The sequence below is a fragment of the Numenius arquata genome, chromosome 2 (assembly GCF_964106895.1).
Source record: "Numenius arquata chromosome 2, bNumArq3.hap1.1, whole genome shotgun sequence".
In the NCBI taxonomy this organism is placed as follows: domain Eukaryota; kingdom Metazoa; phylum Chordata; class Aves; order Charadriiformes; family Scolopacidae; genus Numenius; species Numenius arquata.
The window spans coordinates 65860864-65877122 of NC_133577.1; the positions used below are offsets into that span (position 1 = coordinate 65860864).

General features: G+C 47.2%; 2 protein-coding genes across 2 annotated transcripts in view; one reads left to right on the forward strand and one right to left on the reverse strand.

Annotated features, from left to right (window-relative positions):
- Positions 1–7062: 7062 nt before the first annotated feature.
- On the forward strand, positions 7063–8803 carry NINJ2 (ninjurin 2). The gene is made up of 2 exons (XM_074169001.1): positions 7063–7288; positions 8640–8803. Exons 1-2 carry the CDS (start codon positions 7090–7092, stop codon positions 8801–8803), a joined length of 363 nt encoding a protein of 120 aa, XP_074025102.1. The 5' UTR covers positions 7063–7089.
- A 6564-nt stretch (positions 8804–15367) lies between these two features.
- The window catches only part of B4GALNT3 (beta-1,4-N-acetyl-galactosaminyltransferase 3), a 65761-nt gene continuing 64869 nt past the window's right edge, over positions 15368–16259 (reverse strand). The window contains exon 20 of the mRNA XM_074167440.1: positions 15368–15882. Within this exon, the coding sequence (XP_074023541.1) occupies positions 15774–15882 (109 nt within the window). The 3' untranslated portion in view covers positions 15368–15773. The remainder of the gene's footprint in view (positions 15883–16259) is intronic.

A 16259-nucleotide genomic window follows, 5' to 3' on the forward strand; every position in this document is an offset into this window, starting at 1 on the left:
ATTTTGGGCCATAAGCCATCCAGCTTGGGGATTTATTCATCTTAACGTGTTTAGCTTTGTAAGCACAATGCAGTAGTTACTGTTGTGCCTCCCGGCTGCTCTTCCATTTTTTATAAACACATTTTCTCTGCTAACCTACTTTTAATTTTTTCCTTGTAAAGCTGTTCTGAGTCTTCTCTCGCCCCCTCTCTCTCCCCTCCCCACCCCCCCCCACCCCCCCCCAAAAAAAAAAAAAAAACAACCAAAAAACCCTAGAATAAAACTGCTCTGGGTGCTAAATGCTAGTGACTTGAATTGGCTCCAGCTTCTATACCCTGGCTTTGGAAATAATTGTTCCCACTAATCCTTTTGAGTGCACTCCCAATTCCATACATTCAAAGAGCTGTCCCCACCACCACACATACACACCCAATTGCTCCAGTTTAACAATCAGAGATCACGCATCAGCACATTGTAATTGCTGGTGCCAAGCAGTTCTTGAGCCCCCAAACCCTCTAACTGCTTCTGAGCTATGCATGGAGGCTCCTCCACCTGCGTCACCTCCCTTCCTGCCTCGTGCTTGTCCCAGCTACCTGGAAAAGAAAAATTATCTTCTATTCCAGCTCAGCCCTGCAGCCTGCCAGTTGATTCCTGGATCCCTTCAATTCAGTATCATAAATACACTTAACGAGGGAGTTTAATATAGATTTGGTAAGACAGCTATTTGAGCGATACATAATTTATGTTGCCCTGTAGCATAGGAAGCCATGAACAGCATCTGAGAGTGAATGGATTCAAGAAACTCACCATACAGCAGCACAGAGTGCCAAAGGGGGAAAAGGGTGGGGAGAAAAAAAAAAAGAGACAGTAACCCAAGGAAGGGCACACATGGAGGAAGAGAAGAGCTTGATAGCATGACAGTGTGAGAAAGAGACAAGGTGAAAGGCACAGGGTGAGAAAAGGATGAAGGAGAGAATAGAAAAAGAAGATGAAAGGAGAGAGGAGGAGCTGAAGAGAAGATGCAGATGGGGCAGAGAGGGTCCGCAGGATGAATAAGAGACAAGAAGGGGCATGGAAAGGGAGAAATGGAGAGCAGACTATGCACGCTTGATGTGATAAAGCGGGTCTCTGCAGGCTGAGTGCTGCAGCCAGCCGGGAAGCAGAAGCCGACTGCCGTGTCAGCCAGAGGGCAAGGGCGAGGAGAGGTACCCTGGATCTCGTGGGGCTCTGCTACCTCATGACTTACCCCCCACTCCTCTGTTCCCCCCGCCAGCCACAGGCAGGGGACTGCCCATCTTCTCTACCCGCTTCCAACCCTGCAGCTCTACGTCACAGGTTTTGCTGTTAGTCTCCTGCATGGCCTCATTTCAGGGAATTGCAGTGAGAATACGAGGCCAGCCTTACCTACACCCAGGTAAATGAGAGAGGCTCTGCTGGCAGCATCACCCAACTGTGCTTTCGTCCCTTTATCAATAATAGCCTCCTACTTGGGTACCCCTTAGCTCAAGGATGAGGGTCTGCACCATGGTGAACATCTCTGCTTGTGGGTGTGAGATGAGACACAGGAGGCGGATAAAGCAAATGGAGAGTGGGAGTTTGGCGAGACTAGAGTATTTGAACTGCACTTAGCAAGCACACAGGATCTGTGCCTGCATTTGCCTAGGCTTCCACTTCTGAAAAAGTGCTGGCCCTCAGCTCCTGGAAGTTACTTTTTGGTTGGAGAGCTCTCATCCAAACACTTGTTGCCAGTGAGCCCTCCGTTATATCGAGCAGTGACCTGTCACAGAAGTGGAGGAACACCTCAAAAGAAAGCTCTCCGTCAGGACAACTCCCATGCATGGGGGGAGCCTGAGATACCAGGAAAGCATCCCCGATTTATTTTCTGGGATTTATCCAATATGAAGGAAGGCAGCACAACCATTTGGCTCTGAACAGGACCCCTACCGAGCAGAACAGATGGCTATATTAAAATGAAAAAAAAAAACCTAAGCACAACTGGACTAGCTGACAGCCTCCACAGAGGCTGAAGAGGGGGACTGGCCCTGAACACTCGGTTTTCCTTTTGCCTGCAGCATCCATGACGAGGTTTACTATTACTTTTGTTCGTGGAACTCAGCCAAGACGCTTGCTGTTGTGCCAGACTGGAGAAAAAAAACAGCTTTTTGCCTCCCAGAGTTTGCAGTATAGATGGTATTGACCAAAGCGTTCCCTGTGTGTCCCTTCCCTCTCACACGTGTGGCCGTGCACCAGCCTGCATCCTCGCCTGCTGGCTGACACGTACGGCTCTGCCAGGGAAGTCCGACCCACTGGGTACGGGACAGACACCTGGTAATTGCTGCTGACCCCAGCGCTGCCACTGCTGCTGTCTGTGCCTCGGCATGGCACGTAGGCCAAAAATATTAAAATTGGCTGCCTTCATCCCAGGTGAAGTGGTCAGGAGCTGCAGGGAGCGAGCTCCTCTGGAAAAGCAGAGTAGCTAGTAACCGTGCACTTAAAAGTGGAAGTATCGATTGAGAGCAGGGCCTTTAATCTCTCCACTTCCCGCCCGTAGAAAGGGAACTATGATCCCCTCCTACCTTGCAAGATGATGACTCTGTGTGCTTTAACCTTCATCAACTGATGTTTTCAAAGTACTTCTAAAGCTGCCAACTGGCAAATACCGTGGAAAAATACCCTGGATTTTCCCTGGTGTCTGATGCTGTGCGTATGTGCGTGCCTGCATGTGCTCTCCTGTGTGGGGCTGGCTGTTTATCAGCCGGAATCCCCGTGGAGGGCATCTCTGCACCTACCCCTCCGAGTGCATGGCCTGCATTCATGTCTCTGCTTTCTTTGGCATCCTCCAGCATTTCCCTCGGAACTAATGGCCAATAATATAGTTTCTCCTCAGACATCCCCCCCTCTGCCAGAGCGCTCCCACGAAGAGGATTATCGTTCTCATACTTGTGAGCCTCATGCTGCCCCACTGTCTCTTTCAGGCTCTTCTCCCCTGGGGATAGGGTCACAAAGCCCACAGATTTGCAATTAGATCTGCTCTGTAATTTATTTTTTTTTTTCCCTGTCCTGAAAGATACGACAAGAGAAACTGTAGGTTTTGTAGAAATTGTCCAAGTAGCTTTATGAAAGCTCTGTGCTGCCCTCAGCCCAAAACCTGCAAGCTTTGGAAAGAAACATTTAGATGAACCCCCTCCAAAAGTTTTCAGAAGAAAGTAGATATTTCTTGTAAAAATAAGTGCATAGTAAAAAGCAAAGAATTTCCCTTGAAAACTAATTTTCAGTGGAAATTTTTCAGGTAGCTTCAGTGAGCCGTGGAGCTCAGCATGCCCTCTGGTGCCAGAGCCAGGTTTCACAGGCCCTGGGACCTGCCAGCTCCCCACAGCAAAACCAGAGATCAAGCTTAAAGAGAGGAGCAAAAAGAAAATATCCCACACTTAACGGTGATATTCATACTTCTTTCTATAAGAATTCATACAGAATTTTAAAATAACGATAGAGGTGATAGTTAAATATTTGGGAGTGGGGTTGTGTGTGCTTATTTCAGAACAAAGCTTCTGACTTCTGAAGTGTAGACGGGTGCCTCACTCAGCCCCTGTAGTGATCTGTGCCGCTGTGCCATGTTTACGCAAAAGGAAGCAGAAAGGGGATTTGCCCAAGGTCAGACTGAAGCCAACAGAGTCTTTGCGGGGAAAGAGGCTGTCTCATACGCAAAGCCAAAACATCCGGAAATGGGACGCTGGAGCCGAGCTCCAGCACCAGTTCAGCCAGGGCTGTTGTGCGACTGGGCTGTACTTTTTCCAAGTCCTAATTTCCCTACCCTTCATAAGTGGGCAATAGTGATACATCCCCACCTTGGGAAAGCGCTGCATACCGGTAGGAGCTGTATTCCAGCAGGCATGCTGGCCCTGCAACAGAGCTTGAAAGATGAATTTGGTGTCTGCCAGATCCAGGTTTCCTCTCTTTGACACAATATGGAGAAGAAAAGGCAGCGAATCTGTCTCGGAAGGGGAACACTTTCAAAGTGACTAGAAAGACATCAGCTCTAGCCTGATGACACAAATCACTTTGATGAGCCTTCAGGTATGTCCTGTACTTGACTCAGGGCTCTGTTTGCCAAAACGGAACTATTTAATCTCCCCACGTAACCCCCCACAGCTGTGTGGGCAATCCTGATGCAGGGAAAGCAGAGTTGCTTGTAAATCAGCTCCCAAGACGCTGCAGTTTACACAATGCAACTTTAAGACAAAGCAAAACCAGAAATGGTCTCGTTTTGAAAACCTGTGCATGCATTGTGGCAGCTCAAAAAAACAAGTCACAGCCATGTGTTCACGCTCCACAGATGTAGTGGTTAGCTGGTGACACCTACGGCACCAGACATCCTAAGCTAAGCCATCCTGCATTAATCAAAATACCAGATCCCTGAAGACTGCTGGTTTGTTTAAGCCTCGTGTTATTTGAGGTTTTAGGCTTGCATTCATAGCTGCTGGACTAGGCAGAAAACTCTAAGGGCCAAATCAATAGAGGAGCTGGATTTCTCTAACTTCAGCTGGCATCACAGGGACTCCTACAGTTTGATTTTTTATTTTTTTTTAGCTGCCTACATGAAAGCTTGGTGTCCAGCTTTCAACATTCAGTAACATTTTGGCTACCTTTGTGGATCTACTAAGCCTGTGCTGACAGAACTTTGAAACAAGAATCACAGTTTTTCATTGCTGAAAAAATTCATTTCATTTTTCATTGCAATTTTCATTGCAAGGTTTTCCCAGATCCTGTGACTCCTCATTGGAGAGTGGTGGCCATCCCTGCCTATGGTATCACATCCCAGACAGGGGAACATGCCATTGCACTCATTCACACGAGAAAAGCCCATGTGAAATTGCCTGATCATCTGGTACGCAGAGCTGAGTAAATCGCAGCTCTGCCCTCCAGGTAAAGGAGCATTCACGCTCCTGGTGGAGGAGGTTGTGTTGTCATTCAACAGGAGGTCCTGACTTGCCTTGTTTGTCTTGTATCAGCAACTGGGAACAGATGTCTCAACCTCCTTGTACCAGTCACTCATTCAATAAAAGCTCTGTCTTGTTTGTACAGCGCCCTTGTTCTGGCACCCTTAACTCATCATTACGCACAGATAAACAATCAATGCCCAGCTTTGTGACGCTGCAGGGAGGAGGGCTGACTCTTTAGGAATAAGGACATAAACACTTGAAAGGGGTCAAATCTCAGACCTTGCACCACTTGGTATGGGTACCACTCTGCTGCAACAGGATCACATGCTTTTAAACCAGCTAAGAAGGAACAGTACCTAAATCTAGGTTGTAAGATATGTTCCCAGAATCAGACCTTTTGCTGGCCTCCTTTCCCAGAGATGCAAGATACCTCTATTCTGCCCCAGACAGTAACATTTAAGAAGTCCTGAACCCCTACGCACTGCCTTAGAGTCCTTACCAGCTCTCTAGTCTTCTACTTTTATCTCTTTCCAGTATCTCTTAATTTCTACCTTCCACAGCAAGAAACACAGGCTTTTTAAAGGAGCCTCTTAACCACAGTGACTTTACTGTTAAAAACCCCAAGAATTACATGCTTTAAGCCTTCTTAGGGATCACAATTCACAATAGTTCAAACTGGACACAGTCCTTCCTGCCTGCTTTTCGCTAGGCATCTTTCTCATATAAGAGTGATTGCTGGCATAGGCCACAACCCCCTTCTGAAATTCAGCCCCAATTTTGGTATCAGGCACACAACCACACGCAGCCAGGATGACTGGCTTTGCTCACTCTCCCACCTCAGCACAGAGAAAGCCACTCTTGCCCAAGGATGCACAAACAGACCAGATACAGCAGAATGAAGCAGTAGCCACAACCCTTCACCTGTGTCATGCCATGCCTGGAGAAAAGGTTACATTTCGTACCTCATCTGGTAAAAAAAAGGACCAAAAATAGGACTTACCCGTTGATGTAGGCACAGTCCTACTTCCCGTATGCGGTATGAAGAAAACTCTTTCACCACTCCGAACAAAGGAAACTACCTCAGGCCCACAGCTGGCCCTTATGTCCAGATTTAAAGGGTTATCCATCAGACAGCGCTAAGGAGAAGGCTGCTGGTCATCACTGCAGCTGACAGGAGGCTGATTACCCAGAGCTGAAGCCTATCTGCTATGTGGAAGTGTTGTTTTTCTTCCTTTTTTAGGAAGAAGATCATAGCTTGCTGCAGATATGTCTGAGTCTTTTGTAATTGTTGCCTTTGGTGGTGGTTTATTACCAGCTGATGACACTCTGAGTGAATTGAGCACTGTCTTTTCTATCTTTCTTTTTTTTCATTATTTGGGTCAAGACAGCTAACAGGGGAACTCACTTACCAAGAAAGATAGAGAAAAGGTGGATGGCTAAAAGCAGCCAAATGACCCACAGCTTGTAATTAGATTAAGGACAACCAGGTGATTTACCTCTTGTAAATACCTCTTTTTTTTTTTTCCCATTGACAAGAACTGTGCCTGAATGATTAGTTAAAGTTAGGTGTGATAGATCCCACCCCTTGTCTTGGGGCATTTCACGTTTTGAAGAAATAGCGCCCCTGGTTTCAGAAACAAAAATGTGGATTGTCCCATCTGCTCTAGCATCTTGTCTAAGACAGTAGACAGCAAAAAGTGTTCAGAGGAGTTACAAAGCCTAGCCACTGACAGTCCTTTGAACACCCGACCCAAAGAGAAGATTTTGCTCTGATGCCCCTTAAGTTTGAGGCTTGTCTGTGCCCTGAAGGAAGAGAATTTAATATTTCTTTCAAAATCCCTAGCTCTGGGTAATCTATATTATCATAACTCTGGACAAGCTTGTTTTTCACAAAAATACCCAGTATTTTTCTAACCTTGCTGAGCTCTTGATCGCTGCAAACATCTCGTGCCTATTAATATCATGAGGTGACCCTGAGGGGAAACTGGGAGCTCTCAACACCTTAAAAACAGGCAACTTTGACTCTTTCCCAGGCTTTCGAGATAAACCCCATGGGGAGGCAGCAGCCCGTTCGACACGGATGGGTCTGTTGGCTTAGCGACTGTACCAGTTCATGTGGTTTCCCCTGTCTCCCCAGGGCGTGAATCCTCATCTCCGGATTAACGGGCCGATGAACATCAACCACTATGCGACGAAGAAGAGCGTTGCGGAGAGCATGCTGGACGTGGCGCTCTTCATGGCGAATGTCACGCAGCTCAAAGCGGTGCTGGAGCAGGGGACTTCCTTCCAGTACTACACCACCCTCATCGTGCTCATCAGCATCTCCCTCTTCTTCCAGGTGATGATTGGGATTCTCCTCATCATCACTGGTAAGGCGGCCGCTGAGGCACGTGCACCCTTGTAGGGTGCTGTTTGGCTGGCACGGGGCTGGGAGGGAGAAACCTCTTCCCCTGAATCATTTCCCTTGGCTCCAACCAGGGCTGTAGGATGGTTGAAGAGAGCTTGACGTGGGCGGTGGAGAGGTGTGTGTTACTGCTTTTCAAAGTGAGGAGTGGGTGTTTTTTTTTCTCGTGCACAAAAGCTCTGACCACCACTCTTCCTTCATTTCCCCACTGCTGAGTCCCTGTTGTAGGGAGAGCTGGGTTTCAGGCCTCTTGCTACCCATCCTGTAACATGCCCCTTCATGCAGCTCCTGCAGATACGACATTTTAGCTGGATCTTTTGCCTCACTCAAGCTGGGGCCTAACAGAACAATTTAGGCAAAGGTATTCCCTGTATTAACCTCACATTCAACCAATCCCACGGTTCTCCTAGTGCCTTACTGACAGTACATTAAGACCAGCATTTCAGACAGGCTTGCCCAGTGCTCCATCTGATACAGGAGCTGCTGTATTTCAGCCTCCAACACATGCCCAGTACTAAAAGTCTGCAGAATGCTGCCTTTTCCTGTATATCCTACCAGGTTTTTTATGTTTGACATGGGATCAGAGGCTACAGGAAATCCTGTGATGTGTTCCTTCCCCTTCCCCACATGGCACGGCCTTTCCCGGTGGCAGCTATGGTGGTTGGAGCCAGCTGTGAGGAGAAGGGGGACAAGGGACCACAGCTGAGGGCAGAGAGCCAAAAGGCTACCATTTGCACAGCTTATTGGCCAGATGGGCCCAGTAACTGGGGCATTCCCATGTCCGAACTGATCAACGCCCATCAGCTAGGGCTGATCCCACTCATATACCCAGATACCTCTTGGTCTGGAGGCAAGGAGGGTGTTGACAGCTTTGTCAGCACATACGTGAGAACTAGGTGTCAAGGAGGAACTGGCCTCCCAACCCGAGTACAACGTTGCTGACTTTGTCCCCCATATCACCTAACCTTCCCTTGCCATGTCCCATGGTCATGCAGTTAGGGGCTCACATGGGACGTGTCTGGCTAGCATGCAGCAGTCATTTGTCTATTTAGGGTTGGTCTGTTGGAGGGCCATGGCACCTCCATGGCAAAACAAAGACATGACAAAAAAGAGATGTTTTTCATCTGCTCTGACCTCCTATGTTGTCCTGGGGCAAGCTGTGGCTCCTGCAAAGTTCCTGGGACTATTCCCCCAGCTCTGTGACCACATCGCCCAGGGGCATCATGGACATTCGCCAGGCAGAGAAGGCTTGCAAGGGCTGGGGGACTTGGGGTCAAGCTACAAACCTCCCCTTCTTTTTGTACTGTATCGCACAGCTCGTTTGAACCTGAATGATGTTGCAAAGCAACCCCGCCTGAATATACTCAACAACGCTGCCACAGCTCTCATCTTCATCACGGTCATCCTCAACATCTTCATCACAGCCTTTGGGGTGCAAAAGACTGGCCTCTACCCTACCAGGAATTTTCGACCTTATTAAGTCATGGGGCAATGGAGTCAGGTAAGAAAGGGGTGAGTTCCCCTCATTGCCAGTGCCTGGAAGGGCTCTCAGCCTCAGAAAACATCATTGCAAGGTGGAGAAGGAGAAGGCAAAGCCGAACAAATTAACAAAGCCTTTCCAGAGGCATGTTGCTGTCCCATGAGCATCTAGGGCCATTGAACAAATTCCCTCAGAGGAAGATGACTTCTCCTTGCTTGGTCTTTGAAGCAAGAACACCAAACATCCCAACTGCTGGGATTTATCAACAGCAAGTGGTTTTCAGAAGGCTGCAGACCTCACGCTAGATGTGGATGGGAGATAAATTTTGGGAATCAAAACTAGGTGCTTTCTGGGAGGTATCCAAAGGTGGCAGCATTATCTGAGCAGAAGAAAAGGAGGGTGCTGGTGAGGCAGGGGTGAAGAAGCTCTTCACAACAGCCAGTGTGGTTTGGCAGGGGCTGTTTTAAGAATCTAACTCATTTTCAAGAAAGAATTTTGTGAGTAAGAGTCCAACCAAATGCTTGGGTTCCCATGTCAGGTCAACAAGGGAATGACATATTCTTAGGTCAAAAGTGCTTTAGGTCAAGAAACAAAGTTCACATCTCTTGCTTACATGACCTACAACATGTAAACATAGTTTAAATGCAATATACTGGGGCAACAGCCAGCAAAAAAGCTCGACAGACACATGATATGATGAGGGAGGATGCAAAGGCCAAAAGCTTCTATAAAAACACTGCTGTCTAGGGATCCAGAAGGGTGTGAGCGTTGAAGAGCAGCACCCCACACCTGTAGGGGTGGCCATGGTGCCGAGTGACCCAGTGACTGCTCCTCTTTGCCCATGCAGCACGGAGGAGCAACCTTACCGGCGTTTCTTGTCTTCCCTGCAGGACCTGAGAAGCACGGCTGGCGGGGAAAGCTCTCCTCCTCTACGTTTTCACTGACCTCAGCAGGAGCCCACCGATGAATCCAGAGAACTGGGTTAAACTTTCAAAACTGTGTGCATGTCATGGTATACCAGCCCCTTACCATAATGCTTTTGCAGTTCTGAAAGGGTGAAAACCTTGCCTTTCAAAGCTAGAGCAAACTTTGCTAGAGAAAGCTGCAGGAACAAGCAGCAGGTACACAATTTCAAAGCACAGTTCTGTAAATCTCATCTCTTCTTTTAGTTGCCTGCTGCACATATTCAATATTGGCTCATTTTGTAGAGAAGCCTGAACGATTTATTTTGTAGGCTAAATAAACAAGAAAAGTCCAGCTTCTTTTGTCTCAAGCACAAGTTTCTATACTTAAAGCAATGCTATGTAATAGTTTACCTCCCGAATGTTGGAATGGATTTGTCAAACCGAAAAAAAAAGTTCTCATGGGAGGATTGGAAAGTGTGTGTATGTCAACGTAGCTAAAACCAGTTCAAATGTTTTCCTAGTTGTTTAAAAACAAAATTAAAGGCGACACAGTTAAGAAAACAATCAGATATTTCCAGCACTGGAAAATTAACAATGACAGAAAATAGATATTTTGGTCTGATGTCATTGCCAGGGACCTATCAGGAATGATGTTAGAATAGCCTGACAATATTTAGTAGAAAATGAAGAAACATTATACATAAGGAAACAGTCAAGGCTTATTGCCACAATGAGAAATGACAGGTGCGTAGTGTATGACTTTATTAAAAAAATCACCATTATAATTTAAGGTCTTTTCACTAACATAAATGTTTTTAAATATATCATTTTTATATTGAAAATTCTGGGAATTCTCTTGTACTAAACAATTTGTTTCCTTAAAAAAAAGTCTTTGAATTAATGATTTTTTGGTTTTTGAAAGAGTAAAATTTTTTTATTCTAAATTTTTCAACTCTGTAGTCATGCTAAAAAAATTGTATTTTAATAGTCTGGTGTAAGCCTATTTAAATAATGACACGCTTTTCTGATTATTAAATGATTTTTTCATTATACGGCAGAATCAGAGTTCAATGTGGATTTCTCATTTTGCCTACTCTTGCCACCGCTGAGAAGCAAATGTCACGAAAGTGTCCACATACTGGTCTTCAGGAGCCACTGGGAGTTTCTGACACCTAAAATACCAGATATGGACAGATTTCATTTGCACTCTATCTTTGACTTTACAGAACTAGATTTCTGCTTAAGTTACAGGTGGTGCTTTTTCCTGGAGAGGGTTTGAATGATCTTGCCCATAAAGGTGGGTGAGGCTATGGGCCAGCATCAGCTAATACTTGCAAATGACAGTGGTGGGTTTTTTTTTCAGCTGAAGGGGAGTTGCATAGAAAAAGTAGGGTGGAAAATGCCAGTTATGTATTTACCAGAATTTAAATCAGCAGAGCTGAGCGCAGCCTGGGATCTGCTTGGTGAAGCGGGTAAAGACTCGTCCTCCACTTTGTCTGGGGGGACACTGAGTTTGCTGCTTATTTTGGTCCTCAGTCTCCGCTGAGACCGACAGCCAACAGGGGTGACTGCTTCTGGGAAGCCTCCGTTATCCTGCTCTCCTCTAGAAAAAGGTTTCACTGTAGAGGCAGCAAACCTAGTTCTAGCCAATGCAAAACCACCAGCAAAGGGCTTTCAGCCACTGCTGGCCAGCTGGGTTCATGAAAAGGTAAAAAATTATGCATCCCGTGTGCAGATCCCAAATCCTGTGACTCATTGCTTCACAGAGCAGGAGGCAAAGCAATTAGCATTGATGACTGAATGTAAAGAGAGGGAAAAAAAAAAAAAAAAAAGGAAAGGAAAGGTTCAGCTAGGGAAAGAAGCAGTGAAGGGAATTTCATTACCAGATCTTAACTTCAACATCATTGTCTCAGAGAGCTGCCAGGTCAGGTACGGCGGTGTGCAAGACCTGCTCGAGCAGGGAGAGCCTCCTGTCACCCAGCCCAGGTGAGCAGGAGACCAGCAGCATGTTGGAATGCTTTTCCCCTCATCACCTTTAATAATCATTTCTCATTACAATGGAATCAGACTCATTAGCAACCTTGGCTGCCTTTTTCCCTCTCCATGTCTTACTCCCATTCCTGCCAAGCTCTTTATACTCAAAGGACGCACAGTTGAAGTGAAAAGGGGTCAAATCTGAACCCAAATAAGCGGTTGCCATGAAAGGGGGTGACCTCCCATTTGTGTAGGCTGTGCCAAGTACTGGGACCAGGTCTAGTCTCTCACCTGTGGTTTTCTCCAGGAATTGTCCCCTGCTTGTAAGAGGGACCACTTCGATCTCCGCATTCTCTCTCTATGATCACACTGCACTTCTGCTTTGCTGGGATGTGTATTTTTCCAGTGGTTCTACCTTGTTTCACATGACAAAGGAGGAAAAACTGTTTTATTGCCATCCCACCTTCTACAGTCCCAGAGGGGACTGAAAGAGGTCTCACTCACGGCTAACTTTGCTCGCTGCATCTCCCACCTGGCTGCAGAGCTCTCGCCGGCTTGGGCAGAGTGACCTGTCTCTCTGGAATTGCCCATGCCTTCAGTTATAAGAAGCCAGAGGAGCAACACCTGGTTTCTAACCCCGGCTGCGCGGTGATGCAGGTGTAAGTAACACACAGACAGAACTGAGCTCTTGTAGAAAGACAAGGTATTTATAAAACGTGAGGGAGAATCAGTATATCCCCCCCAGCTCTAACAGAAAGGTGGCCCAGGAGTCGTCTTGAAGGCACAGAGCCACTTTAAGGCAGATAATTCAAAGGTACAATTCAGATTTTTAACACAAGGCATCAGTATCTAAAAAAAACAATCAACTTCAGACATTTGTAGGCAACGAGAAGAGGCAAGATGTTCATACCAAGCAAACGTTAAAGACAATGACAAAACAAGTCACATTATAATTTTCACACAATACATTTCTCTCAGAATAATAGCCGCAAGTTTTGCTGCTGGCTGGCAAGCCGAGGTGTGTATAGCCCCATCTCTCCCTCTCAGCCCACAGCGGTCTCTGAGCACGTGGGATGCGACACAGCTTTTGTCCCCATGGGCTCTCTCCAAGCTCCTCCAACTTGTGCCAACTAGTATTAATCACGTCTACTGTCGCAAGGCTTAAATACCAACTAAAAATCCCCACTGCGCTAGAAAGGTAAGAACATTTGCAATGGCAACTTTGCCAGTGGGGATACTGGCCATCAGGAAACTGGACTGAAACCCACTAACTCCTTACATCTCCACCAAGGAGTCCTCACGAGATAAAGAGCTCTGCTTGCCACTGGCCCGGGTTACAAGGCATGAAGGAAGGAGAACAGTCACAGCTAAAGCATGGGGGCAAAATCCTCAAATTCTGCTGGCAGTGTTGCGGTGAGGGCTGCACCCTACTTTGCTGTCCACTCTTTGCTGACTGTCCTCTCTGGTGAAGAAGAGGGACTACTAGTATCATTGAAGCCAAGTTACCTTCTGGATGCTCCTAATTTTTGGCAGTGCCTGCAGATGAACGCCAGCTGCCAACTTTAGGTGCTGCAGACCACACCTCAGCCAGATGTGAAAGCACTCGTCCTCCCTGCACACGACATAAGGGCTGCCACCAAATCCATCAGCTCTCCATCTGCAAAATGGGCATCATGCTGTTCTCTGCCTGACGGGCCCAAACAGCCGGGTCCTGCTAATGCCTCGCCGCGTCCCGGCGCTCACCCTCCCCGTCAGCCTCTCCCCATTCCACAGGGATTGCGTGACAGAGCCAGCCCGGACAGGCTGCGGCGGTGCAGCCCTGGAGCTTGGAGAGCAGCTCACCTGCACACTCGTGGGGCTGTGCCTGCGTTTGAGTGAAGCACAGGCTCCGACACGCACCGGGGGCATGACTGACGCTGCACATTCCAGGCAGAAACAGAGCTTATTGCCACATTGCATCACAGGGCTCTGGCCTCCTAAACTCCTACAATATTTTTTTTTTTTTAAAATAGTAACTGTTGACTGTTGCCAGCCTCTTCCCTCTCGCCCCAACGGCAGCGTTTCATTTCTTGGTCTCTACATGGGTAAAGTACCTTCCCTCAATAAAAAGGCTGCTCTGGCTTGGGCAGAAGGCTAAGGCTGCCTCTTCTGAGATACTCAGTGTCTGCATTCTGGCAAAGGCTCCATGGACTCAGAGACACAGCCATCACTCCTCCACTTCTCACCATCGCTGCACACTCCACAGCCAAACTTTCTGAAATCTGGTTGACTTTTTTTGACTCCACCAGTCACAAAACCCAGACTCGGGCAAACAGATGATGTGACAAGATTTTTATCTCACGTGCCAGGACTTGCATGTTCAGTTTTTTTACTGCAATAGCGGAACTTGATGGACTTGTCAAGCAGCACAGAATTAATAATAAATTAATGCCTACTCTGAATTGGCATCCACTCTATCAGTGTAAAAAGCAAAAGAACTCTAGAACCGTGTCAGCATTGCTTGTGTCCCGGATACCTCTGTTACTTACTTTTCAACAACTCCCCCCAGAGCTGGGCGCCACGAGCTGCATCCTATGGCACGCTCTCCCCTGAAGCTTGAGACCAGTAGCAGCCTTTCCAGCATGGAACGAGGACACTGAAGCCCCAGTGCAAAGCCACTGACTGTGCTGGGGTCTCTATATTCCTGTAAAATGGTTAAAGGGGTAAAAAAATCTTGCCTTACATCAAATGGGATTTTTAGGGGCTGAGAATTCCCTGTAGCATCAGGCTAGCTGTGGACAGGGCCTCTTTCCACAGTTCTTGGATCAACGCTGGCATGGGTCTGCCCATCATCCTTTTATTCACTCAACCGTCTTCTCTCCTCGCTGTTCCCTGTGCTCAGTGCAAGTGCCAAGGCCTGAGGCCACCTCCTCCGTACCGGGCTGGAGGTCCTAGGGCTGTTCCAGAGATGAAGCACCAACAGCTGTGCTGGGTCTTCAACCAAGAAGCCTGCTCTTTACATAAAAGTCAAACATATGACAAGACATAACTGTGAGGCCATAACTTATTAAATTAACCTTTAGATGCTGCATAAATGTACAGGATTTAGAGAGCAGAATACTCTGTCTCCTCTTTTTCTGAAAAAATCACAATATTTCAACTAATAAAATATTGCCACTTCTTCCCTGTTAGGGTTTCCCTGATATCGTTAGGACAAACACACATGTCTGTCAGATAAGGCTGCAAAGTTCCTCCTGAGATGCCCTCCTAGCTTCTCTATATAACGCCTCCACTATCCCCAGGCAGTGGATCAATAATGTAAGTGGAGCTGTAACATCAACCCCGGCCACCTTGCCCAGTTGCAGGCAAATGTGGCTCTCATAAGGGAAGAGTCCTCGAGTCTCCAACCATGGCCCATGATTTGCTGAATATGAACATGGTTTTTCATAATGACTAAAGTGAAAAGCACAGAGAAACGTCTAAGCACCAGCAGCCTAAAGTGCCTATCAGCTCCTCCACATCCAGATTTCCTTGGGTCAGCACATGGGCATGTGAACACAATACAGTTCAGAGAACTTATTTTGGTCCCCTGTCCAAAAGCATGGATATCGGAGAGATGAGGAAGGAGGGGAAATGGGGAGGGTTGGTTGTTTTTTTCTTTTTTTTTTTTTCTTTTCTTTTCTTTTTTTTTTTTCTTTTTTTTTTTCCCCTTCAAGTATTGAAAGAAAAGCTGTGTTACTGTAAATAAACCATTCTGGGATTAGCTGGGATTTGTTTGTTTGGTTTGCACCACGCAAGACTCAACGGGAAATATGGCACCTGTCCCACTGTACCATCCGCCAGACTGCATGGCAGGAAATACGAGTCCTTCACTTGTCAACATCTCCCCCGCACGCCTTCCCAGCAAGACACGGATCCCACGTCTTGGATACAACAGCTCACAAGAGAAGCTCCCGCTCCCCCAGTCTGATCGTCCCTTCCTCGGCTGTGCCATCCCATCAGAGGGCTCTGGAGGCGGAGGAAGAGTTTGTGCACTCGGCTGTGTGCCTTGATAAAGTGCACGTCGAGACGAGACAATGGACGGCGCTGCCAGGCAGCTTTGGGGTTGAAGGCTACAGTGTCTTCAGCTGGCGGCGGTTCCACATGCCCCTCTTTGAGTGAAACCAGTGGAAAAAGTTTCTCAGGGAGAGACGCTCCACTTCCAGCCCAGCCTGCAAAATCCTGGCAGAAAGGAGAAGGGGAAACTTGATGACAAAGACATCGGGGGGCTCAGCCCTAGGAAATTTCTTTTAAAAGTTGTCCTGTTATGAAGAGACTGCAATCAAGCTGAAGAGTCCAGAATAGCTCAGAGGTATCTCATATCCATCAGCAGGTGTCTAATGACACTCGCTGAGTGTCTGTGCACCCCTGAGAGCAGGACTGGTCAGGAGTGGGCTGCACATGCCAGGCTAGGAGGAAAGACAGCTGGCGACATGGGATTGCTCAGGATGTCATCTGACATCTGACAGAAAAGACAGGAGAGGCCCCAAAACCTAGAACTACAAACCCAGAGGCCTAGGATTTGTACAGCAGGCACCCCTCATTATAAACTTCTCAGA

Excerpts from the sequence above, each read along its gene's own strand:
- NINJ2 (XM_074169001.1), top strand. The coding sequence starts at position 7,090 with ATGAACATCAACCACTATGCGACGAAGAAGAGCGTTGCGGAGAGCATG. Across the intron at positions 7,289-8,639 it reads GATTCTCCTCATCATCACTG|CTCGTTTGAACCTGAATGAT; the intron begins GTAAGGCGGCCG and ends TGTATCGCACAG.